This window comes from Mercenaria mercenaria, chromosome 6 (assembly GCF_021730395.1).
Source record: "Mercenaria mercenaria strain notata chromosome 6, MADL_Memer_1, whole genome shotgun sequence".
NCBI lineage: Eukaryota > Metazoa > Mollusca > Bivalvia > Venerida > Veneridae > Mercenaria > Mercenaria mercenaria.
This window is the reverse complement of record NC_069366.1, coordinates 85,046,511-85,069,690: the sequence shown is the minus strand read 5'-3', so window position 1 is coordinate 85,069,690 and position 23,180 is coordinate 85,046,511. Positions and strand designations below refer to the sequence as shown.

Below are 23,180 nucleotides of genomic sequence, written 5' to 3'. Positions count from 1 at the left end.
TCAAATGACCAAATTGTCTTGAGATTTTTTTTCAGATTATTACAAATGTATAATCTTCAACGAATTAAAATTCACATATTGTTTAAGGTTGATGTTAACCTAATGCATTGTCCAGACTTTAGACTTGTAATCCATGCCACTTGTTTTCACGGATATTGGTTATGCAGGTAGTATAGTCTTAACAGTCGAACATATATCCTGTACGGTTTAGTATGTAGAAAATAATAATCTACTTTTACCATATTATCAATACATCCTAAGTTGTTGTTTGGTCTGATACACGTTTGTCTTGGTAACATGACTGAAAATAAAAAAGTAAATGTATGTCTATAAAAGGCAAGGAGAATAGATACGAGGATTGTTCAAATATTAATGCATGTAGAACGTTATCTCTCTCAATAATGCGAAAATCAAGAGGAAATTAGAATTATTGGGTAGATAAACATGTTAGCTTTACATTGATACCACACCTATTAAAATCCGTTCACTTTAGCTGTGTCTATCGCTCGCTAAACATTGCCTACTCGTGTATATTAATACAAAAATGGTTGGAAGAAGGTCAGCGTACGCCGTTGAAATACGGTCCTATATTAAGAATCGTTGTATTCTTGGCATAGGGTGTAAAGACATTTTTGATGAAATATTTTCTGTTTATGGACATAATGAAATGTCTTTTTCGACAGTTATTCGTTGGTTTAAGAAATTCAAATGTGAGTTAGTTTCAACAGAAGATGCACCACATGGCCATCGGCAGAAAACAGCAGCGTCTGCCAAGATGGTTGCTAGAGTGAAAGAAATAGTTGCTACTGATGCAAGATACACCGCTAGGCAAATAGCTAGTATGGTTGGCATCTCATTAAGATCTCATACAATTCTGAAACGTAATTTGAAAATGAGAAAGATCTGTGCTAGATGGATTTCCCATCTGCTGACAGATGAGCAGAAAAAGGCACGCGTGTAATGCGAAATATTGTTGCTTAAACAGTTTCCAGATTATAATGCACGGTCTTTCGCAAATGTCGTCACTGGTGACGAGACATGGGTTCACTTTTTTGAGCCCAAACGAAAGATTCAAAACAAAATATGGCAAAACACCATGCATTGCAAAGCGGACCATAAGTGTCAAGAAGGTAATGTATGCCATATTCTTCACAACTCAGGGTCCTGCCATTCAGGTTGCTGTACCTAAAGGGAAATCCGTAAATGCGAAGTTTTACAAGACTAAAGTTCTTCGAAAACTGAAGAAATATTTCAAAACTCGAAGACCCGCAACTGGTTTGGCCAATGTCAGATTGCTACATGACAATGCGTCATCGCACAAGACGTCTATTGTACAAGACTTTCTGAAGCAGGAAAAGGTTGTTGTGCTCCCTCACCCTCCTTATTCGCCTGACCTTGCCCCGTGTGGCTTCTTTTTGTTCCCAATGCTCGTAAAATACCTTTCTGGTCGAAAATTTGTGCAGCGCAAACACCTCGGTTCTGCAATATTCCAGTGTCTTCATAGTATACCTAGGAAAGACTATGAAAATGCCTTCAAGGATTGGATTAGAAGACTGAAACTTTGCAAATCTGTTGGAGGTGAATACTTCGAGGGGACCAAATAAAATTTTCACTGAAATCTGTCATGGTTACATTTTTATCTGCTTAGATGCATTCATATTTGAACAATCCTCGTATGTTAATTTTTCAGCAGGATAAAATATATATTAGCTTTGTGTATGTCTTTTCACATTGAACTTATTAAACGTGTTGAATAAAACAATAAACTGCGAGGTTTCAAAAGACACTCGTGTTATATAGCATAATGTTAACTCAAAACAATACAAACTATTGGATTTAAAATTTCTTTCGGTTAATCGAAAGGAAAGAAAAGCATAAAATGATGTTCATTACCTGACCAGCAAGACATTCTGTTACTGTTAAACATTCGTCGGTGTCAACAATGTTGGAGCAGTTGTAACATTGCAGGGCGCCTTTACGTAAATAAATGTAAAAAGTATAATACATCAAATTTTGATATGAAAAATCATGTTTATTTTCATTTACACATGGTAATATTGACGGCACGTAGACATGGCATAAACGTCATAGAATACTGACAAACTTGATATACTATTTTACATAACAGACATCGCAGACTCAAGATGATATTGCAGAACGACATTATTCTTACTTCATTCACTCTTAACATAACATTAACGCACTAGACGTCTACTCGCTGCAAATTACTCCGCAAATTTGTAACCAACTGTGTTTTAATATTATTAAAAACACATTTTGATATAATCAAAACACAGTAGTGTTTAAAACAAATATAAACTGACAGAAACAAAAAAAAACACACACATGGAAAATTGCGAATCTGTATCATGCATGTGTTGACGTCTTACACTTTTATTAATGACCCGGTTTTATAAACAATTGTAACAATAGATTAAGCAACACTGTAAGGCAAAACATGAATGAGTTGTAATGTAAAATTTAATCCGATGCGTTTTAGCACATAGTGGTAAATAATAAAAAAGTCATTACAACAGCAGCTTGGTCTGGGGTGTTGTATTTGGTTCCGGTGGATTTTACCAGATCGAACACACTCGGCATACGACTTCAAATCACTTGCCCCTCATCGATGGGGGTTCGAGTCTCACTCGGGGCGTTGAATTCTTCATGTGAGGAAGCCATCCAGCTGGCTTACGGAAGGTTGGTGGTTCTACCCAGGTGCCCGCTCGTGATGAAATGATGCACGGAGGGGCACCTGGGGTCTTCCTCCAACATCAAAGCTGGATAGCCGCCATATGACCTAAAATGTGTCGGTGCGACGTTAAACCCAACCAAAAAAAAAAAACACCTCGAATGATCCAGGACTGTAAACTACATTCGAGCCGTATACCATAGCTTGTTTACCACCTACATTGTAGTTTCATTATCAAATTTCTCATTAAAAATAACGTTATTCGTTATACGTATGAACATAACCCCTTTTAAATTTGCGTACAAATACATACTCTGGTTTATTTTCCTATTATTTTCTTATAACGCAAACATCTTTGGTAAATTACACACAGGGATACGTCACCATCGAATGTAAATTTTGATCATCGAAAAATAGCGATGACTGTATTAAGTTTGATTATTTCGATAAGAAGAAAATATATCAGAAAAACACGAAAATTGCTGTATACTTACCTGTGTATCTCAAATTTATCAGCTGAGTGAGCACATATATACCTAGGAAAACAAACTTATTATTTAACAACAGGCAAGATAATTAATGTTAAACGAAACAAATTGATTAAATCATATTTTATTGCTTTTGAAAACATATTATATGATAAGTACAGAATAGATCAAATACTGAAATAGACTCGTGTAATTTGTTCAAAGCAAAGGAGTCGGGGCGCAAGTTTTATCAACACTAATGATGACCTTTCTCAAACAAAATTAAGTAACAAAAAAGTTCAGTTCTTAGCTCGTTCTTCAAGTGCAGTTTTCATACAAAATGAATAAGTGGAAACAACGAGAAAGAGAACAACAGACAATTTAATAAAGCATAAAAAAAGAAACAAACAAAAGGAGCAGAAAAAGAGTCATTTGCTTGTGTTCCACATCCTGCATTATGTTAGAGGTTCATTTTCCAATACTAAGGTTACAATCACAGGGACTAAAATGTATTAAGCCCGTAAGTTTTGATTTCAATTAAAACATTTAGTTATCTTTATATAATCATTCACATGACGAATAAACAGCAAGCGATTGCTTGTGATAGCTTCTCCAATTCAAAAACGAACAAAAAAAACATTTTGAGTATCGGCTTTGTCTTTATCAGAGAATGCAGGTGAACCGTTATCCTTTTAAAGGAGGTGAACATTTATAATTCGATGAATTTTAACTAATCATTTCACTAGTTTCCAATATTGCCGCGGATTCGATGAACTACAGTCGATTAATGTAAATTCTACATTGTTAGAGAAACCTCTTTTTTGGCACGCTTAAAAGCACTGACCTCCACATTTTGGGTAATATGATCCTTCTTTAAAACTGAACTTTGGTCATGTTATGAACATTAGAACATGAGTTTCTAAACTTACAAATGCCAGACTAAGAAACAAAAGCAGGCCCGAGCCGGAAATCGAACCCGGGTCGCAGCCGCAATATAATATTTTTTTCTGCGGTCTTGACCACAGCGAGTACATACTTTGCTGTTGTTGAATGGAAAGCTTTAAAATACAGCCAGTTTACCTTCAGTACCCCGTTACAAACGTTCTCCTCTTTTGAATGGAAGAATAAGTAAAAACAAGTTTTTCATATGCGTTTCCATAACTTAAAATCTGTCAGTACCTAAGTTTTAATTTGCCTTCAAGAAATATAGCAATAATTTTCTGATATCTGTCATTGATCATATTATTTACTTTGTTTGGCAGCGTTTTTTATCCAGTCAAGTCTGCAAGTTAACCAGCAGATATAGTTTTGCCATTTTCGACTTATTTTCCGGATTTCTGTGTTATACCAAAGTTTATCTTTCGGACGAATTGTTGCAGGGGTAGTGGGTAGAAATAATTTTGCCATGTATTCGTATTAATTAATCAGAAAGTGTTAAAAATCACAATTTGTTGTTTTGAATTTTTTCGTTAAGTAAGTCAAAGTAAGTCGTTTGTAATTCCAGACTAATCTTGTTGTTTCTTGATTTTGATATATGCAAATGTTCAAAATGGTCAATTATTTACTTATCAGTATTAAAACACCAGAATGTAAACTCTCTAGAGAAGATGCTATTCCAATCGGATCTAATAGAGACTGTGAGTAAGGGCTAACTCTAGTAGCTTCTTACTTAAATATCGTTATTACATGTTTCAAGTGCTTTATCTATATGGTCCCAGATTCCAACAGTTGAGTTTGGTATCCCATATAGAGTACACAGCGTTGGTGGCTGATTTCTGCCAACTTCGCCCTTTCGCTTTGTCGCCCGCGACAAAGCAAAAAGGCGCAATTTTTGGTTTTGGCGCTTTGTCACCTTTGCGCTTTGTCGCGATCGACAAAGTGAAAAGCCAAGATTAAGACCACGTGCGCCGTCAATTTCGCGTTAAAAATCTCGTCTTTTCTCCCTGTCGCTTTGTCACCCGAGACAAAGCTAAAGAGCGACAACAAGCCAAAACCAGAAATCTCATTTTTTAACTATGTCGCCTTCCTGTAGCGCATGCGCCCTATAAAATATACAGTCGTTTGGTATAATTTTAATCGGTATATCAAGCTATTATAACCTGACACGTTCCCCACCTAAAATGGAGCGAAAAGACGACAACGCACCAAATGAAACCTCCTGCCTTTTCGCTTTGTCGCTTTGATTCCTTCAACTGTCACATCTCATAACAATGGTGTGCACACGGGGTACAGTAAGGCGAGAAAGCGAAAAGGCGAGATTTTTCTTTTGGCGTGTTGTCGCCTTTTCGCTTTATCCCGGACGACAAGGCGACAAAGGGAAATAAAGATATTTTTACGCATTAAAAATCTCGCTATTTCGCTTTGTCGTGTTGTGGTTTTTCACTTGTCGAGTTCTAAATCTAAATCTCGCATTTCCGCTTTGACGCCTGCGAAAAGGCGACAATGCACCAAACCAAACCAAAAAACTACCTAGTGAGAATGTAAGCATTTTGTTATAAACCGCTCATTTCTGCGACAGAATTTAACTGTCTTATCTATCGCACTAAACGACAGTTTCCATTTAAGACACAAAATTGATAAGGTGACCGCATGTGGTCAAATTCGTGTACCTAAAGTCGGTCATGGGATATAATATATGGTCTGACAATGTTTTAACTACGAAGTAAAATTGACTCGTTTTGTAACATAATTGAGCACAAATTCTAAAGGTTTTTGTCCGACATTATGTAGGGCTAGTACTGATAAATATTGCCAATTTGTTTGTCATTGTCATCTGAGGCTGTTTGGATATTTTAGAAATTTTAAAGGTCCGTCTGACTGATGTCTTGATCAAGCTACCACGATATTATATGTAGAACGTGTTAATTGTATTTGCTCAGGTGAATGTTTCAAATCAAAAGAACTCGAAGCTTTGTACGTATGAACCGTGTCGCTTGTATGCCTTTGGTCGCAGATATCCTGGTTGCGTTTGAAACGTTTAAATTGCAGTAGATTTTTCTTCAGATCCCTATTGGAAAACAAAAAACTTGAAAAAAGACATGCCAATAATTTTCTACTTTAGCCCAGGTTTAGACTTGCTGTCCATTAGATATATTACTGGAAAACACCGCCTCGATAACCTAGTGGTAGAGCGTCCGCTTCGGGTGCGGGAGGTCGTGGGTTCGATCCCCAGCCGCGTCATACCAAAGACGTAAAAATGGTACCAGTAGCTCCCTTGCTTGGCGCTCAGCATTAAAAGGGAAACTGGCTTCTTCTCTCATATCCTCATGGCGATGGATTCCATCAGGAATGAGGTGTCGAGAGTGATTAATATAAGTTGTACAACTTCCTTCACAATCGACCTAAAATAAATTATATATAAATCAAAACACTGGAATACATTTAGATCCATTTTATATGGTGGCTGGTTTGTGCCATTTCGTTACTTCATTCTGTCGAAATAACGAAATGACACAGATCAGCCACCATTATTTTACCTAGTACAATTAATAACATCAACTAGAGTCAGATGACTGTAACAATAGTGTTTGCTGCAAATACATGACAAGAAAAATTCATTGTAAAAATCTACGGCACCTGTTAAATAACTGGCTAAATCTAAATTTCATATGTAACGATTTTAAAGTAATAACCTTTCCATTTTAAACACAAAATTGATAAGGTTGCCGTATTTTGTCAAAATCGTGGTCGAAAAATTTATTGTAAAATTGTACGGCTACAGTTAAAAAGTAGGCTTAATTTAAATTTCATATGTAACGTTTTAACGTAATGACCTTTCTAGTGTTGATTTCTGCCTAAGTGAATCTAGAAATAGAATAAAGAAAAGGGAATTCCATGAGTTGTTATAAACTTCTCTTTGTTTTAGCTTACTTTATATTTTAGGATTTGTATTTCAGCTTTCAAATTTGACGACTATGTCAGCCCTTTTTCCAAATTTTCGTTTTATCATGTGCCGGTAAACGTTCATTTATTCCTTTTGAATAATCTGAACGCTGATTGCAAGCAGTTGCTTTGAGATTTACCATGGCAACACCCAAAAAGCAACATTTTGTACCTGATCTACAAGAAGCCTGACATCTTGAAATACAGTCTAGTTTGAAAGGTTAGATCATAGAATAACCTTATTGACAATCCAGAAGCTATACTTGCTACCTGGTTTACATGGAGCCTAGTAGGATGTTACCTGAATGTAATCTAAGTCAATTTTGCAACTGGATCATCTGAGATCAAAATCTAGTTCACTATGTCAATTTGTGGAAAAAATACGCTGCATCAGACGTATACTGTATGAAACTTTCTCAGATATGTTACAGTAACTTATAACTTTCAATTGAATCGTCAGGTGAGCGTCCCGGTCATGTTATGGTCTTCTTGTTACGCAAATTGGTAAATACCACCTACCATACATCTATTATAAAGCGTTCACCAAAGCAGTATTGCGGACAAAATGTTTCTTCCTTTTGTTTATGTGTTCATGCTTTTCCATTCTAAGAAATACTGAAGAAATATTTTACAGACTGTTTAAAGAACTGGTGTTTAGCAAATGAAGCAGACTAGAAATCGACAGGTAAAGAGTTCGATCCACGACAGAGGCGAATGTTCTCCGAGACGGTTTGACAAAAAAGTTTATGTCTGAAATCATTCGTTGTCTGCCACTGATTTACGTGGGTAAGGTGTCAGTTGTATTTGTTTGTTTGTACTCGTATGGACCACAGTTGCGATGTAAAGTGACCACTACATAACTGATTTTTGTTGAAACCTGCGTTAAACGCTTATCATAGAAACACCTTTTTATTTTTAAAGATGCTTTTCACAATTGATTCTAGCGGACAATTTTTTTTATATAATTTTGCATAGATTAATGTACCACATGTTAAGATAGAAAAGAAAAACAATAGGTACCTGTGCTTTTTCTCTCAATAATCAAAGTTTGTTAGGAGGACCAAAATTGGTATTTTTATCTCTGGAAACAATACATACATGACATAACAAACAAGTGCAAGCTATTTACTTACGTTACTTATGTTATTGTTTTTACTTCACAATATATGAAACAACAATAATTATGTATAAAAAGTCAACATATAGATTTATCAACACAGCTAAGAGAAATGTCGAAAATATCTTAAGCTGAAAAAAGTATTTCCAAAAGATATGAATCTAGCGGACAGAACTTTACCAAGTTTTGTATAATGTAAGCTAGAACTAGGACAAAAAAAATATTAAACCAAAAAAAGAAAAACACATTATACGTGCTTGTTTTCAAAAAAAAAGGCAGTCACAGATATTTTTTTCCTAAAGATTACCCCACCCCCTAAAATTATGATTTTTTTTTCTTTCTTACACAACACATTGCACAATGTTAAAAACAGTTTCAGATGCACAACTTCACATATTGAATAATATTCCTAAAAGGTTTCCTGACTTTAGGCAAATACTTTTTGAGATACGTACAACACAAAATTTCCGGCCCTTATTTATGCATATTTTTAGGCTAGGACAAGGGCCATAACTATGATCTAGCTAAGTAAATTCCCAAACAAAACCCCAGGTGCCGACTTCTTATGCTAAGTAACATACCTATAATGTTTCATGATCCTAGGTCAAATACTTCTTGAGATAACTCACGTGAAACAAAGTCATTTAAGCATATTAAATCTGGTTTTACTGAGTGAAATCTCAAATAAAACCAGTTGTACGCAACTGCACATGTTTTTTAAATATTCCTGTATGGATTCGTGTTTTGGTCATATACTTTTAAGATATATTCGACAAAAACTTTTAGGCCCTTTGTGCACATTTTTGACTGTCAAGGGCCATAACTATGTGAAATCCAAAAATACCCAGGTGCACAAGTCCATATGCTGATTAACAATCCTTTGATGTTTAATGACTCTAGGTCAAATACTTTTTGAGATATGCACAACACAGCCCTTCTGAAAAAGTAGTCAAAGCAGGTTTATGGTAGGAATTGAATACTATTACGGCAAATTGTGTAGTGGCCAGATTCATGATATTTAAACAGATATATTTGCTCATTAATTTTAGAAAACAATAATGAATACCAATTACTGTTTCATGATTTATTATAATTTTAAACAATACACAAATGTAATATTATGCCGACATCAAGACTATCTCGTAAAATAATTATATTTTTACTTCTGACAATGTATGCAATTAAAGTTTGACAACAAAATATATATCTGGGAAAATGCTAGAAATGATATAACATGCGCTAATCTAATTGTTTTGCAAAGCATACACTGTGGCATCAGAGTTGCAGCGTGAAGCAGTTAGTGGGCATTATATAAATGTATATGGTATCGCCGTTTGTTAAATAGCAAACAAGAGATAAACAATTTGATGTAAGTCGTTTATGTTACTTATATATTTTCCCAAACTGTCCTTAAGCATTTATTTGTTTCAGAGTTTATTAGATCGTCTTTGAGCTGGAAGGATCTTTAAAACCTACTAGTTTGAAAATATAGCATGTTACTGTTTGTTGTTTTTTGTTGTTTTTTTTTTTTTTTGTTTTTTTTTAAACTTGAATTCTTTTGTATCAATGAAGGAAAGACCCAAAGAACGAGTTGATATAATAGGTACTATCTTGTGCAATAATATCTCCTGGTGAAGCACTCGTACATTTTACCCATACTTCTGAGTTAGCGTGAAGCAGAGCAACTGTATCAGCTGTATTGCATGAATAAGATTGATGATTGTACAGGCGTGCTGTAGCGTATGTAACTCCATCTACAACAAAAGCTATGCTTAATTCTTGTTGAGTATAAACACAGAGCTGTGTACTAAATAAATAAGTTCCATTGACAGGTGATGTGAAGATTCCAGTCGACGTGCTGTAGGCGTTTCCTTCATTCACTAGTGTTGTGTCAAATATCATCGTCTGTCCGGAGGAAGGACTGCGATCGAACACATTTCGTGGCATAAACGCAATGTTCGGAGCTGAAATTATCAAAAGAAATGTGTTAAGAAAGTAAAAAAAATCATCAAAAAATATTGACATTCTGGTCACATTTGCAAGCGATGAATAATTTTCCATTTCATTAAATTACCTGCCGTGTTTTTTTGTTGTTTTTTTATCCAAAAATTCACACTTGTCTTGGTACAGACATAAGTTAAACATAATTATCATTGTATACAAAAAAACATTCCTCCTTTCTGCGAAATAATTAGCAAAAATCGATGGGTATAAAAATTGTTCGCTGTATTAGGTTAATGACAATATAAAATTTAACCAGACTTCTTTTAGTTTCATTCTTTCATCGACTCGTTAATAAATTTAAAATTGTATTTAACATAATATTCTCTATATATTCCGACAGACATATGAATGAACAGCTCAAGACAAAACCACTTAATTGCATGTAAACATTTTGACTTACTACAGGTATTTCTGTTGCAAGAAACAACTTCTAAAGGGTTTCCCTCGCAGTATCTCCCATTTAGCGAAGGACGAGGATTTGTACACGTACGTGACCTTGACTGTATCCCATCACCGCATGATACAGTACATGTACTCCATTGTCCCCAGTTTGACCAGCCGCCATCTTTAAATGTACAATTTCAATTGTCGTTAAGCTAAAGAGCCACACCGATACTTCTGCTTACGTCTAGCTTTTGTTTGTCTGTTTTTGTTTGTTTTGGGGGTTTAAAGTCGTTTGTCAAAAGTATTTCAGCTATGCAACGGCGAGCAGTTAACTTTACCAGTGTTTCTGGATTCTGTCTCATTACAAACCTGTTCTCCGCAAGTAATTGCCAGCTTCCCCACATGAATCAGCGGTGGATGACAAACGATTTCAGACACATATCTTTTATCAAGTCGTCACGGAGAACATCGAACTCACGATCCCGCGATCCATAGATCTCCCTATTGAGCAAAGCGGGCGGGCTCTTACATCTAGCAGTCAGATAATCAGGCTTTTTTTTGACAAAATGTAAATATGAGACCTACTAATATGAAAGATTCAAATCCTAAAAGCGAGCTTAGTCTATTAAACAAATGATTACTTTTTCATTTTGAATTTCATTTGTAAATCTGTTCAGGAAACATACCCTAGATCAGAACCGCTATTATTTTCTAAAGAAACTAGCAATGTACTACGTCTTTTAATCAGCATTTCTGGCCCTTCAATTCTTGTGAGATCACCCTGGTCTCGAGTTTCTGTCTATAAACAATCGAAAGATAACAAAAAAGATACTTGGTAGGCGTCATGGTCACGTGAATGAGACACGTGATAAAAGACGCTACTAATAGGTAAATTCCTACTTCCACTTTTATTATAATCAAAACAAAAATAGAGACAAACTTGAAAGCTAACATAACTGTTTTAAATATAAATAGAAATTCCTTTCTTACAGTCGAGCATCAATGAAGCTGATTTCCATACAGAAAAAATTGGCTCTTTATACCAATATGGACTACATTTGAGTGGACCACGCAGGAACATATGGCAAATTACTACCATCATACAATTGATATCCTTGTACAAATATAGATAGATAGCAAACATCTTAAATTTTCTTTTAAAAATGTATCCAGTATTTTCTTCAATAATTTTCGGATTTTCAAAATGACTTACAAGAAAAATAAGATCTCGTATTTAAATTGTATTTATTATTGTAATGGACGTATGTTCTTCATTACAGTGGGGAAGTAGCAATGTCTTCCTCGAAACGGCGCATAAACAAATTTGAATGTGAAAAAAACAAAACTTTTTTTATCATATTTTGAAAATTAGATATTGGTGTTACCATAAAACTCACTTCTCTAGCTCGTTAGATTAAATAATAAATGAACAATGCCTTAAAACTTATAATGATTTTACAATGCCATGAAGCAGCACAAAAGTTGAAGTTTCTTAAGTTATAATATGAAATATATTACCAACTAATTACACTAAGAAATACATACTTGCACATGGACCCGGCAAGCATATTCTATCATCTAATGCATCACCGAAACAATGCTGGCCAAACCTTTCAGGTACAGGGTTCGAGCAGTTACGATGTCGTCTCTCTATTCCTACACCACAAGTCACAGAGCATGCTTCCCAGTTCGACCACTCTGTCCATCCTCCGTGAACTGCAAGCAAATGGACAAACTAAGGAAAATATATATAGACCCTCAAGATTAAATACATGAAGTCACAGATCTTTTAGAGCAACATTAGCGAATAATTTGGCTTGTATGACATTATACTTTCCTTACATTATTTACCATGTACGGTGTTCAATCAATCAACCAATTCCTCAGTATAAAAATACAGGTGTGTTTCATAAATTGTGTACAGATGCATTTATTGCAAAAACCTTTGTCACCTTCCTGGTGTATATAAAAGAGAAAACTTATCCTAGTTTGCTCCGAAACAAAAAAAAACGACTGAAAACAATATATTATGGTAAAAAAGACTTCTCTTTGCCTGGAGACATTACATATGACAACTAAACTCCTACATATTGCATAGAATGAAAACATGCATCCTTGCATGGCTATTTTAATCGCGCGTAAAACAGGGAATAAATAACATTCAACAGCATTTTTATAAATGCTGTATCCTTTCTTAAGTGGCAATACTAAATGTTTTTCTAAGAGGGCCCAATATGTTTTTGTAAAGAATATTTAACCTTGTCACTTACTAATGTCATTTTTTTTGTTAATTTGTTTATTTTTCAATAATTTATTGTGTTCTTGAAAAAGTAGATTAAAGCTTGAAGAATGTGCAATCAATAGAGGATATTAAATGAGTGTCTTTTCATATTGAATTTATTAAACGAGTTGAATAAAATGATAAAATTCAATGTGGAAGGTCACAAATGTAATATTCTTTTTTATCACGTTAGCTTTTCCAGCCGAAAAATAAAAAAATCTACTTTCTTTAACTATTATAAAAAATTTAATTTGACCAACGTCTCCGATACCTTAAACCATATCGACGTCAAAGCTTTATTACAATAGTGTATTATTAAACTTATGTAATGGCTTTATTTCACTCCTGTGACGTCAACCATGCGATAAATGTATATGTACAATTTTTGAAACGCACCTGTACATCTATAATTTCACTACGATTATACTCAAAATATATATATGTGGAAATAAGATGACGGCAACGGGCCCAAATTCTCTCAGAATGGTCCGACATTATTCTTTTTTTTGTCAATTTCTTCGTAATGTTTGCTAAGTCATGTTGCTTCAAAAGTACCAAGGCACTGTAATATCATTGTAAGATCGATTTCTTTGTTTTTGTTGGGTTTAACGTCACATCTTACATCCTAAATGAGAATTTGAACTCACAGCAGTGAAGGGCAAGTGACTCGAAGTCGTTGACCTTCATCATCCGGCCACGGAGTCCCCTCACTTTAACAAAATAATAAAAGATGAAAGATGTTCATACAACATTTTTTTAATTATAATCTGACAAATAGGCTTTATAATTTTATTTCATACCTGGACAAAGTTCCTTTAAACATGTTTTTGTATTGGTACTAGATCCGCTGCAATCAAGTCCGCCGTTTGCTGGGGCGGGATCAGTGCATGTTCTTGTTCGAGTCTGAGTCCCGTTTTCACACGTGACATCGCAGGTCGACCAAGGGGACCAGCTTGCCCAATTTCCATCCACTGTTTATCAGATAAAAGTAAAGATTTATTTTATAGTATTATGTTACTATAATGTCTTCATACATGATATACAGATCAGGTACACGCACATTAAAGCACACGCAGATTAAAGATAGATGTGCGGAATCCTGTAACGACCATGTCGCATGTCGTTCGTCGCGCTTTAGGGTCGACGCATGACAATGCGACAGAACATCGCGACGATGCGATAAGACATCGCGACAGCGCGACACGACACACGACAATGCGACGCGACATCTGACAATGCGACACGACACAAGACAATAATATCGTAGTGTCGTGTCACTTTGTCGCCTTTCAAAAACGCGATATTTCGCATTGTCACGTCGCATTGTCGCTTGTCGTGTCGCGTTTTGGCGATGTCGTGTCGCATTGTCTCGATGTTGTGTCTCATTGTCGTGCGTCATGGTCTGCCTTTTTTGCTGCTTGCGACACGCGATGAAGCGACACGAGAAGTGACAACGCGACACGCGACAACGCGAAGCGACGCTAGACAATGCGAAGCAATATTTCAATAATGTCGTGTCGCATTGTCGCGATGTCGTGTTGCATTGTCGTGCGTCGACCTCAAAGCGCGACGGATGACATACGACATGTTAGTGATAAATATAGGAGGAAGAACTCGTTTGTCACCACCTCCTGAAAGTCTGCGAGTGTTCGTAAAATGTTGCAGACAACTGCAAATGGAAATGAGCCTGTAAGGGATGTCTATGAAAGGATGAACTCGTTTGGCACTAACTCTTGAAAGTCTGTGAGTGTTTCTGAAAATGTTGCAGACCAGTGCAAATGAATATGAACCTGTTAACGTTGTCTAGGGGAAGATGAAATAGTTTGGCACCACCTCCAGAAGGTCTGCGAGTGTTCCTTTATGTATCACAGACCAGTACCAATAAACTGGAGCCTGCTGGTGGTGTCAACAGGAGGAAGAACTTGTTTGACAACACATCCTGAAAGTCTGCAAGTGTCTCTGCAAGCGTCGCAGGATGGCAAATGGATTTAATCCTTTTGGTAATGGATACAGGAGGAAAAACTCGTTTGGTACTGCTTCCTGAAAGTCTGCGAGTGTTCATGAAAGTGTCGAAGAATATTGCAAATGGGTTGGCACCTGTTTTTGGATGTCTTTAGCAGGAAGAACTCATTTGGTATCGCCTTCAGAAAGTCTGTGAGTGTTCCTGCAAGTGTCGCAGAACAGTGCTCTCGGGAACACACGCAGACTTGAAGGAGGCAGTGCCAAACGAGTTATTCCTCCCGTATCCTTCACAAAAAGGTTAGAATCCATTAGCACTGGTCTGCGACACTTGCAGGAACATTCGCAGACTTTCAGGAGGCGATGGCAAACAAAGTATTCCAATGTGTAGGTCTGCAACATTTTCAGGAAAACTCGCAGACATTCAGGTGTGACGCCAAATGAGTTCTTTCTCCTAAAGATATCCACAACAGGTTCCAATCCATTTACACTTGTCTGCGATACTTTAAGGAGCACTCGCAGACTTTCAGGAGCGATGCCAAACGAATTCTTCCCCTCATAAACATCCCTAACCGGTTCATTTTTATTTGAAGTTGTCTGCAACATTTTAGGAACACTCGCAGACTTTCAGAAGGCGGTGTCAAACGAGTTATTCCTCCTTTGAGATCGACGCACGACAATGCGACATGACATCGCGACAATGTGACACGACACACGACAATGCAACGCGACAATGCGAAATATCAAGCTTTTCAAAGGCGACAATGTGACACGACACTACGATATTATTGTTGTGTGTCATGTCCCGGTGTCGTGTTTGGTCGACGCACGACAATGCGACACGACATCGCGACAATGCGACACGTCACACGACAATGCCACGCAACACTGCGAAATATCAAGCTTTTGAAAGGCAACAATGTGACACAACACTACCATATTATTGTCATGTGTCGTGTCGCATTGTTGCGATGTCGCATTGCATTGTCGTGTGTCGTGTCGCGTTGTCGCGATGTCTTGTCGCATTGTTGCGATGTCGTGACGCATTGTCGTGCGTCGACCTCAAAGCGCGATGGACGACATACGACATGATTCTAACAGGATTCAGTAAAAGGAGAATAAAGTTTGCTCGAAGTCTCTCATCTATCATGACATTTTGACCTTGAATATATTTCATGACACTCTATATCATTCATGAGAAGAAATTGTTTAATTGCTATTTTATTTTAAGCTCTTAATTAAATGGAGTGGTGGACGTTATATCAAAAGAAGTTGTTTTAAAGATTGTTTAGATACTTTTTATGTCTGTTCGTAACCATTCGTTTAAATTGGAGAGAGATCTGTTTAAAGATGCACCTAACACATTTTTTTTAATTTAGATATGTTCTTATCGGTTTATAACCTTCGCGGTCCTTAAAAGAGATTAGGGAAACCATTTGAACAAACTTGAGAGACAGTTCGTACCAAGATGCCACCGACCCGACAAACTTTGTTTGACAAATTAAGATATCGTGTAAAGATTATTTTCATTTTTAGCTATAAGAGCCCTAAAAAGTTGTCAAGCGGAACCATTTGAACAAATTTGAAAGAAACCCGTACAAAGATGATTCGGACAAAAATTGGTGAAAATACATCAAGGGGTCATGAGAAGAATTTGTTTAAAGGATTTTGGATTTTAGCTTTAGCGGCTTCTAAAACGGACCGAGCAAAACCTTTGAACAAACTTAAGAGAGGACATTACAAGGATGCTACAGACCAAGTTGATTCTGAAGATACATCGAGTAGTTTATGAGAAGACGTCGTTCAAAGATTTTGTTTTGTATTTTGAGCTCTAGTTGTCTCTAAAACGAGTCAAACGGTACCATTTGAATGCGCTAGTGGCAAGATCTTAAACGAATGCAACATACCAAGTTTGGTGAAAGCCCATTACGTTTTTCATGAACTTACTTCTTTTTTTAGAATTACTGGTCATTTGAATAAAGTTAAAAGAGGATGATAAAGTTACAAGGATGCTACGAATCAAGTTTGGAGAAATCCATTAAGCGGTACATGAGAAGAGGTCGTTTAAATATGTCTTTCTGTTTCCACCTCTCGCTGTCCTTTAAATAGGTCAAGTAGACCCATTTTAGCAGACGTGAGAGAGGATCTTTCGATAATGCCACTGATTTAGAAATGAGAAGACATTGTTTGTAAAAAATTTATGTTTACTAGTAGTTCTAGCGGCCCGCAGAAGGGTCAAACGGAACCATTTGAGCAGACTTGATGAGAGAGGACCTTACCAGGATGTTGCATACAAGTTCGGTGTCATTCTGGCCAGTAGTTTTAGAGGAGGAGATGTTTATGAATTTGTGGACGCTGGACGATAGACCATTCAAATATACTAATAGCTCATCCTGAACCTTCGGTCCAGTTGAGCTAAAAGGTCGGTTTATAATATATATATTAAAATGAGTCTAACACTCTACAAACCTAATGAGCAAAGAGCACAAAATTTTGGACACACAGATTTGGCGTGTTGTATGTCTTGGCAGATATTGAACACAGTGTTTAACCAAGCACAGTCAGCTTTCACATCGTCAATACATGCTCCAGCTGCAATGACAGAATATAATACATGGTAACGAGAATGTCATTATGGCTTTAGATTCGTCGTCTGAGTTTCACATCTTAAAAATTAACAACTTAGGTAAAGAGTCATCAAAGAAACATTTCTGCCAAATTGCTCCGAAAGCTTTCAAGTAGATTGAGAGGAAAATATTTTATCCATATAGACCACAACCTGGGGCATTTTGTTTGACAAATCAAGATAGCTTTTACAAATTTGACAGCAGGTCACCCAAAGAAAATAACTTGAAATTATTTTGAAATTGCAAAAGCTGTTTCTGAAGAGGTATTTCAAAAGTTTCCATAATAAATACACATAAGGGAAAATGTCTTTTGACGAATCGGTACAATTTGAACAATCTTGGTTAAGTTCATCAAAACTGTGTTAAGTTATTTTAAAATCGGGGAAGCGTTTTTGAAGATATTTTGTTTCTTCTGTGTACACGTATACATATAGGTAAAGTGAGCAAGTTCTCTGGTGGCTGTGTTTTTGAACATTCTTGATAGTCACCAATGGAACATTATTTCAAACTTTGGGCAGCAGTTTTTGACGATAATTCTTTTTAAGTTTCTAAAGCAAATGTACATACATACTGGGGGAAATGACCACGTTCTCAACTGGTCAGGTTTTTGACGAATAAAAATGATTTGAACAATCACGGCAGAAGGTCACCAAAGAAAATATAGGAAAAAAATTGTTTTAAGTCAGGTCAGCAGTTTCTGAAAAGAAAGCGCTAAAACTTTCCGCTTTAGCAGTAAAAAGAAAACATGCCCAACCTCCTGGTAACCATGCTTTTTTAAGAATCGGAAATTAGATGATCAGTTCCTGGCGAAAAATAAAATCTCAAAGCAATTTTAGCCATATTAGAAAATATACCACGATCAAAGCGGCCATGAATTTTAACGTAGCAGCATATGTAGGAATCTGGTAAAGAAGAAATATTGACTGATTCAGAATTTCAGTTCGCTTCGAGTGTGGGAGGTGGTCGGTTCGCTTTCTGGCCGCGCCAATAAAGTCATGTTAAAAGTGGTACCAACTGCTCCCTTGCTTGAAGCTCAGTTTTAAACAGGAGGCTGGCTTCTTTTTTCTCATGCTCTTGTGGCGGTAGATACCACCAGGCATTGAGGTGTCGAGAGTGATTCATATAACTTGGAAAATTTGTTTCAGAACTTATCTATAATAAGTTAGAAAAATAGAAAACATCTCTATGAAGTATTTTGAAATCAACCTAACAGTTTCTGAAAAAAAAAAGATTTTAAACATTTTCACTACAACTATATATACATATGGAAAACCTGCCTCGCTCTCTGGTGGCAATCGGAAGAAATGAAGTTGGTAGAGCTAGAGCTAATGTGAAAGATTATGATATTTGGGCAAACAAGAAACATCTATGCGATTTTTAAAAAAAAAATAGTTTGAGGGCTTAGGAGAAGAACTACTTTATAAAATTTGTGGTCAGACAGAGATTGCAGCCATTTGTTTATCGCGGGTTCGAGTCCCAAAGAGATCGGACTGTACTAATTATAAGACAATCATTTTTACGCTTTAACATTCTAATATATAATATTGATATCTTGGCCACCAGGATAATCGATCATACCACCATGGTGAATTAACAATAAACTAATCACATACAATGCTACATACTTACGTTTGAGATGAACGCACAGATTTTTATTACATTTATCTGTACTACAGCATTCATGACAGTCCGATGTCTGTCGTTCCATCAAGTCCCTACCAACCAAAGTACCACCTGCACCTCCTATTACTCCGCATTGCTTTAAAACAAAACTTATATGTTGTTCTATTTTAAAGAATTCAGAAAGACAGGTATTAAAATTGATTTTAGATCACAGGTATACTACTTAATTTTAGTTAGTGCAGTTGATATTGCCGGACTAATCACGCAATTTGTAATGCTTAGTGAAAATTAACAAGCAGTGTTTTATATGAAACAAGAGTGACATGATACCTCTACATTGCGTACCCGTGTGTCACGCTCAGACAGGTTTTTATAAAGCCCCGTCTTCCAGCGGTCTGTGTTTGTCAAGTGCAAGTAATGTTAATCTTATTACTTGTATGACTTAATAGCACCTAGTTCTTTCTCGCATATGTTCTTATTTCAAAATTTTCTTCTAGTGTTGATAAGATTTCTCTATACTTTGACTTAATGACCTATTTTTTGTTCATGACCTTAATCATATATGCAGAGATAATTATCTTGACCAGGATTCGAATGGCTCAGATAAAAAATATGGCCACTGCAGCCCAGTATGTCTTAGCTTCGAATTGGCATAGACTTCAAAACTACATACAATATGGCCAGATTTTATCCTATGATTTGACTGAGTGGAGTAGGTATTGACCATAGCAGTTTCAAACGTGACCATATACGTCAGGTAGAAATGTGACTTATAAGAGTTTACCAAGTTGTCTATGACTTTACTGAGTGTTTTATTTTATCCCAAAAGGCGTTGTTTCAAACAATCTTTATATCTCAAAAATTACAAATATTCTTACTAGGTTTCATGTACATGCCAGGGAGAAAATATGGCCTATGAAATTTTAATCGTGTCTTCTATGATTTGATCTGGTGGTCTTGTATTTTCACCCCAGATAAACAAGTTTCGAACTTGACCGCCTAAATTTGATTAAAGCAGTTTTAGGAAATATGGCATCTAAATTATATGCTTTGACCTGTTTTGGAGTCAAGATAACCCATTGAGATTGTGTCAAACTTGTGACTGCTACATAGTTCACAAACCAATTGTTAATGTCGGACAGACGGACGAAGGACATTCAACAATCCTAACACAAAAATGTTTTGGTCTCTCCAATAGAAATAATCGAGCGCTATATGACTATTACTGACCAGATTATCTGTACATCCCAGGGTGCTTGTTTGTCCAGATGCTGTCCGGTCCATATAACATGACTGAAAATTTAGCAATTTAAATAATAACGTACGCGACAATGTTCGTATAAAGTGAAAGTTTAACTTTCACTGATAATAGAACGAAATATTTCTTCTTACTACAATGAAGAATATTTGACTTTTTAATAATGCCCGATGGACTCGATTCATACAACACCAAGCTAACCGGATCACGTGATCGGTACTCTGAAATGCGCTATTTGGCATATCCCGTAGGTGTACCAAATTCATGCGTGTGCAATTAGCCCGACTGAAAAAGAGTGTAAATCTGGCAAAATCAGTGTACCGGGCGAAATGGCAGCCTCCTCTTAGTTATTTTGAACATTCTTCCGCTATTGTGTTTCTTTATATAAAAAAAAACTTTTTTTTAAAGTTAAATTTCTTTTCAAGAAAGGACACATTATTTTTCTTTCACTGCAGTTTTAAAGTTTAAACAAATCTAACCTGACCAGCACGGCATTCTGTGATCGTCAAACATTCGTTCACATCGGCGATGTTAGAGCAATTATAACATTGTAGAGCATCTATAAAAATATTTAATCAAAAACTTAGAACCATGCTAAAATGTGCTGCTTTCATCAGTTTTTCCGAAATAGTATTATAGATATACATAATATATTTTCGAATATAATCAGAAAGCGATAAACATTTTTTACCCAGTAATACGAGCCCTTTTCACTATTCAGTTTACAATATGGAAAGAAATATTATCATTATCATTCAAATTACGCTACTATTTATGGAATGTTATCAAGGGTCAATGTTATTTATTAACTCGAACTTTCAAGATACTAACTTGAAATTCACGAGATACGTAGCTTGTAATTTCAAGTTACTAATTACTATTAAATTAATCTATGTATAGATATATAGGTCCTGGTCGAGACCATTCTACCCCTCGGGTAGCTCTAGAGGGTCATATAAGATGACTGAGCAGCGTCCGCTCTTAATAATATCACTATTTTAACCATGTTTAGGTGTGGAAGGTTTTCGAACGAGTTTGACGCCATGTGGCAAGGAAATATAAACATACCCTGCATGAACGTGTAGTGATCGTAGGCCTAAGAGGGTAGCATTAATTTTGAGGACAAGTTATAAGGTGACTGGGTAGTGTTCAAGCATAGAACATTTCAAAGTTATGACCATATAGATAGATCTTGAAGTTTTTTAACTTGCCCTAGTCCACACCACTGTACATTTATGTATGTATCCTGCATACAATCTGGAGTAGCTGTAGAGGCAAGGGTAACTCATACATTGATGTATGGCAGTATATGTCCAAGTCCCTATTTGTTAGGTGCAATATATGGATGTGTAGTAAGATGTTTCCACTTTTCATTTTTAGTTTGTTTTGTTTTGCTGGGTTAAGTGTCACACCGACACAATTTAGGACATATGGCGATTTTTCCAGCTTTTGATGGTGGAGAAAGACTACAGGTAACCCTCCGTGCTTTAATTCATTGCGGACGGGCATCTGGGTAGAACCACCGCTCTTCCGTAATACAGCTGGATGACTTCCACACATAAAGAATCCTTCATCTCATGCGGGGCTTAAAATCCACATCGGTGAGGGACAAGTGATTTGAAGTGCTCGGCTACGGAGACCCCTACAAGTATCTAAGAGTCAATACAGGTTGAACATTGACATTGTTTGCTTTTGACATACTGACAGATGTTCAGATTTTGCGGATAAAAAGGCAAGATATTAAACTACTAAGTCGAAATTTGTCAGGGAGCACTATATAAAAGTCCTTATTTAAAAAAATAAAAAAATGATATACTTAGTACTTACATGACGGTGTCGTTAACGTTAGTTGTAGAAGTAGTGGAAGACCTGCAAACGACATAGTTTTATAAATAGACAATGAGAGTTAACATAACGTTGCTTGCAAAGGGTTTGAAATGAACGGATATCTTAATAACTTAGAAATAAAACATTGACCGCTCAACGCTAAGGCTATGTATTCGAGCATCGAACGTCACATGGGCTACGCGCACACCTCATATGACACCAGTACTGTTTTCTCATGGAAGCGGACTAGATAGTGATTTAAATAAGATCGAAGCTTTCATTACAATCGAGCTAAAATAAATAATTTTAAACTAAATGAGCCGTACCATGAGAAAACCAACATAGTGGCTTTGCGACCAGCATGGAACGAGACCAGACAGCGCATCCCCGCAGTCTGGTCAGGATCCATGCTGTTCGCTAATGTTCACTACTTGCAACAGGCTTTGAAAGCGAACAACATGGATCCTGACCAGACTGCGCGGATGCGCAGGCTGGTCTGGATCCATTCTGGTCGCAAAGCGACTATGTTGGTTTTCACATGGCGCGGCTCAAATATAGTACATTTATTTCTTATAAATGAAGCGAATCAGCAATAAAGCTTCAATATAAATAGTAGAAGTTGTAAAAAGTACTTAGTGCCAGAGCAAGCATTGCGAAGCGGTCTGTAAACAGTCTCCAAGAGTATCAGACAATTTTGTCCGTCATCCCTGGTCTCTCCGTTGGAAATGACATTTGCTAGATCTAACTTGCGTAAAATTGATAAGAGAGCTCTAGTGGAAAACAATAAAAACGGAATTACGTGACAAACTACCAGTAGGCAAAATTTCAGCACGGTGTCTTGTGGTAAGCCGACCTAACATATCAGCACTTTACCAATATTAGTAACGTCAACTAGGGCACAGTTAATTTTATGATTTAAATCCCAGCCGCGAAATGTGACCTATGAAATGTGACCAATCGTCCAATTGATAATCGGGCAATTAGATAGCCAGATTAAAACTTTAGGCCTAAAAAAATCTTTGTTTCCGGTAACATGCTAAAAAAATTAGGGTAGGTAGG

General features: G+C 36.4%; 2 protein-coding genes and 1 long non-coding RNA gene across 3 annotated transcripts in view; all 3 read right to left on the bottom strand.

Moving 5' to 3' along the window:
* The window catches only part of LOC123548336 (uncharacterized), a gene marked incomplete at its 5' end in the record, with an annotated part of 68,892 nt that extends 51,504 nt beyond the window's left edge, over positions 1–17,388 (bottom strand). Inside the window, 6 exons of the mRNA XM_053546944.1 lie at positions 240–301; positions 9,766–10,122; positions 10,563–10,727; positions 12,092–12,262; positions 13,628–13,798; positions 17,256–17,388. Of these exons, the coding sequence (XP_053402919.1) occupies positions 240–301; positions 9,766–10,122; positions 10,563–10,727; positions 12,092–12,262; positions 13,628–13,798; positions 17,256–17,388 (1,059 nt within the window). The remainder of the gene's footprint in view (positions 1–239; positions 302–9,765; positions 10,123–10,562; positions 10,728–12,091; positions 12,263–13,627; positions 13,799–17,255) is intronic.
* On the bottom strand, positions 286–5,715 carry LOC128557896 (uncharacterized). The gene is made up of 4 exons (XR_008371476.1): positions 5,629–5,715; positions 3,187–3,228; positions 1,894–1,973; positions 286–301 (listed from the first exon to the last, which is right to left on the bottom strand). It is a non-coding gene; the product is annotated as an uncharacterized LOC128557896 (long non-coding RNA).
* Positions 17,389–18,929: 1,541 nt separating the features above from the next.
* Positions 18,930–22,851, bottom strand: LOC128557895 (uncharacterized). The gene is made up of 5 exons (XM_053546519.1): positions 22,754–22,851; positions 22,122–22,163; positions 20,774–20,853; positions 20,267–20,329; positions 18,930–19,172 (listed from the first exon to the last, which is right to left on the bottom strand). Exons 1-5 carry the CDS (start codon positions 22,770–22,772, stop codon positions 18,945–18,947), a joined length of 432 nt encoding a protein of 143 aa, XP_053402494.1. The 5' UTR covers positions 22,773–22,851; the 3' UTR covers positions 18,930–18,944.
* Between the last annotated feature and the right edge of the window lie 329 nt (positions 22,852–23,180).

Excerpts from the sequence above, each read along its gene's own strand:
- LOC128557895 (XM_053546519.1), bottom strand. Across the intron at positions 20,854-22,121 it reads AACGTTAACGACACCGTCAT|ATGCTCTACAATGTTATAAT; the intron begins GTAAGTACTAAG and ends ATATTTTTATAG. Across the intron at positions 20,330-20,773 it reads CAGAATGCCGTGCTGGTCAG|TCATGTTATATGGACCGGAC; the intron begins GTTAGATTTGTT and ends CTAAATTTTCAG.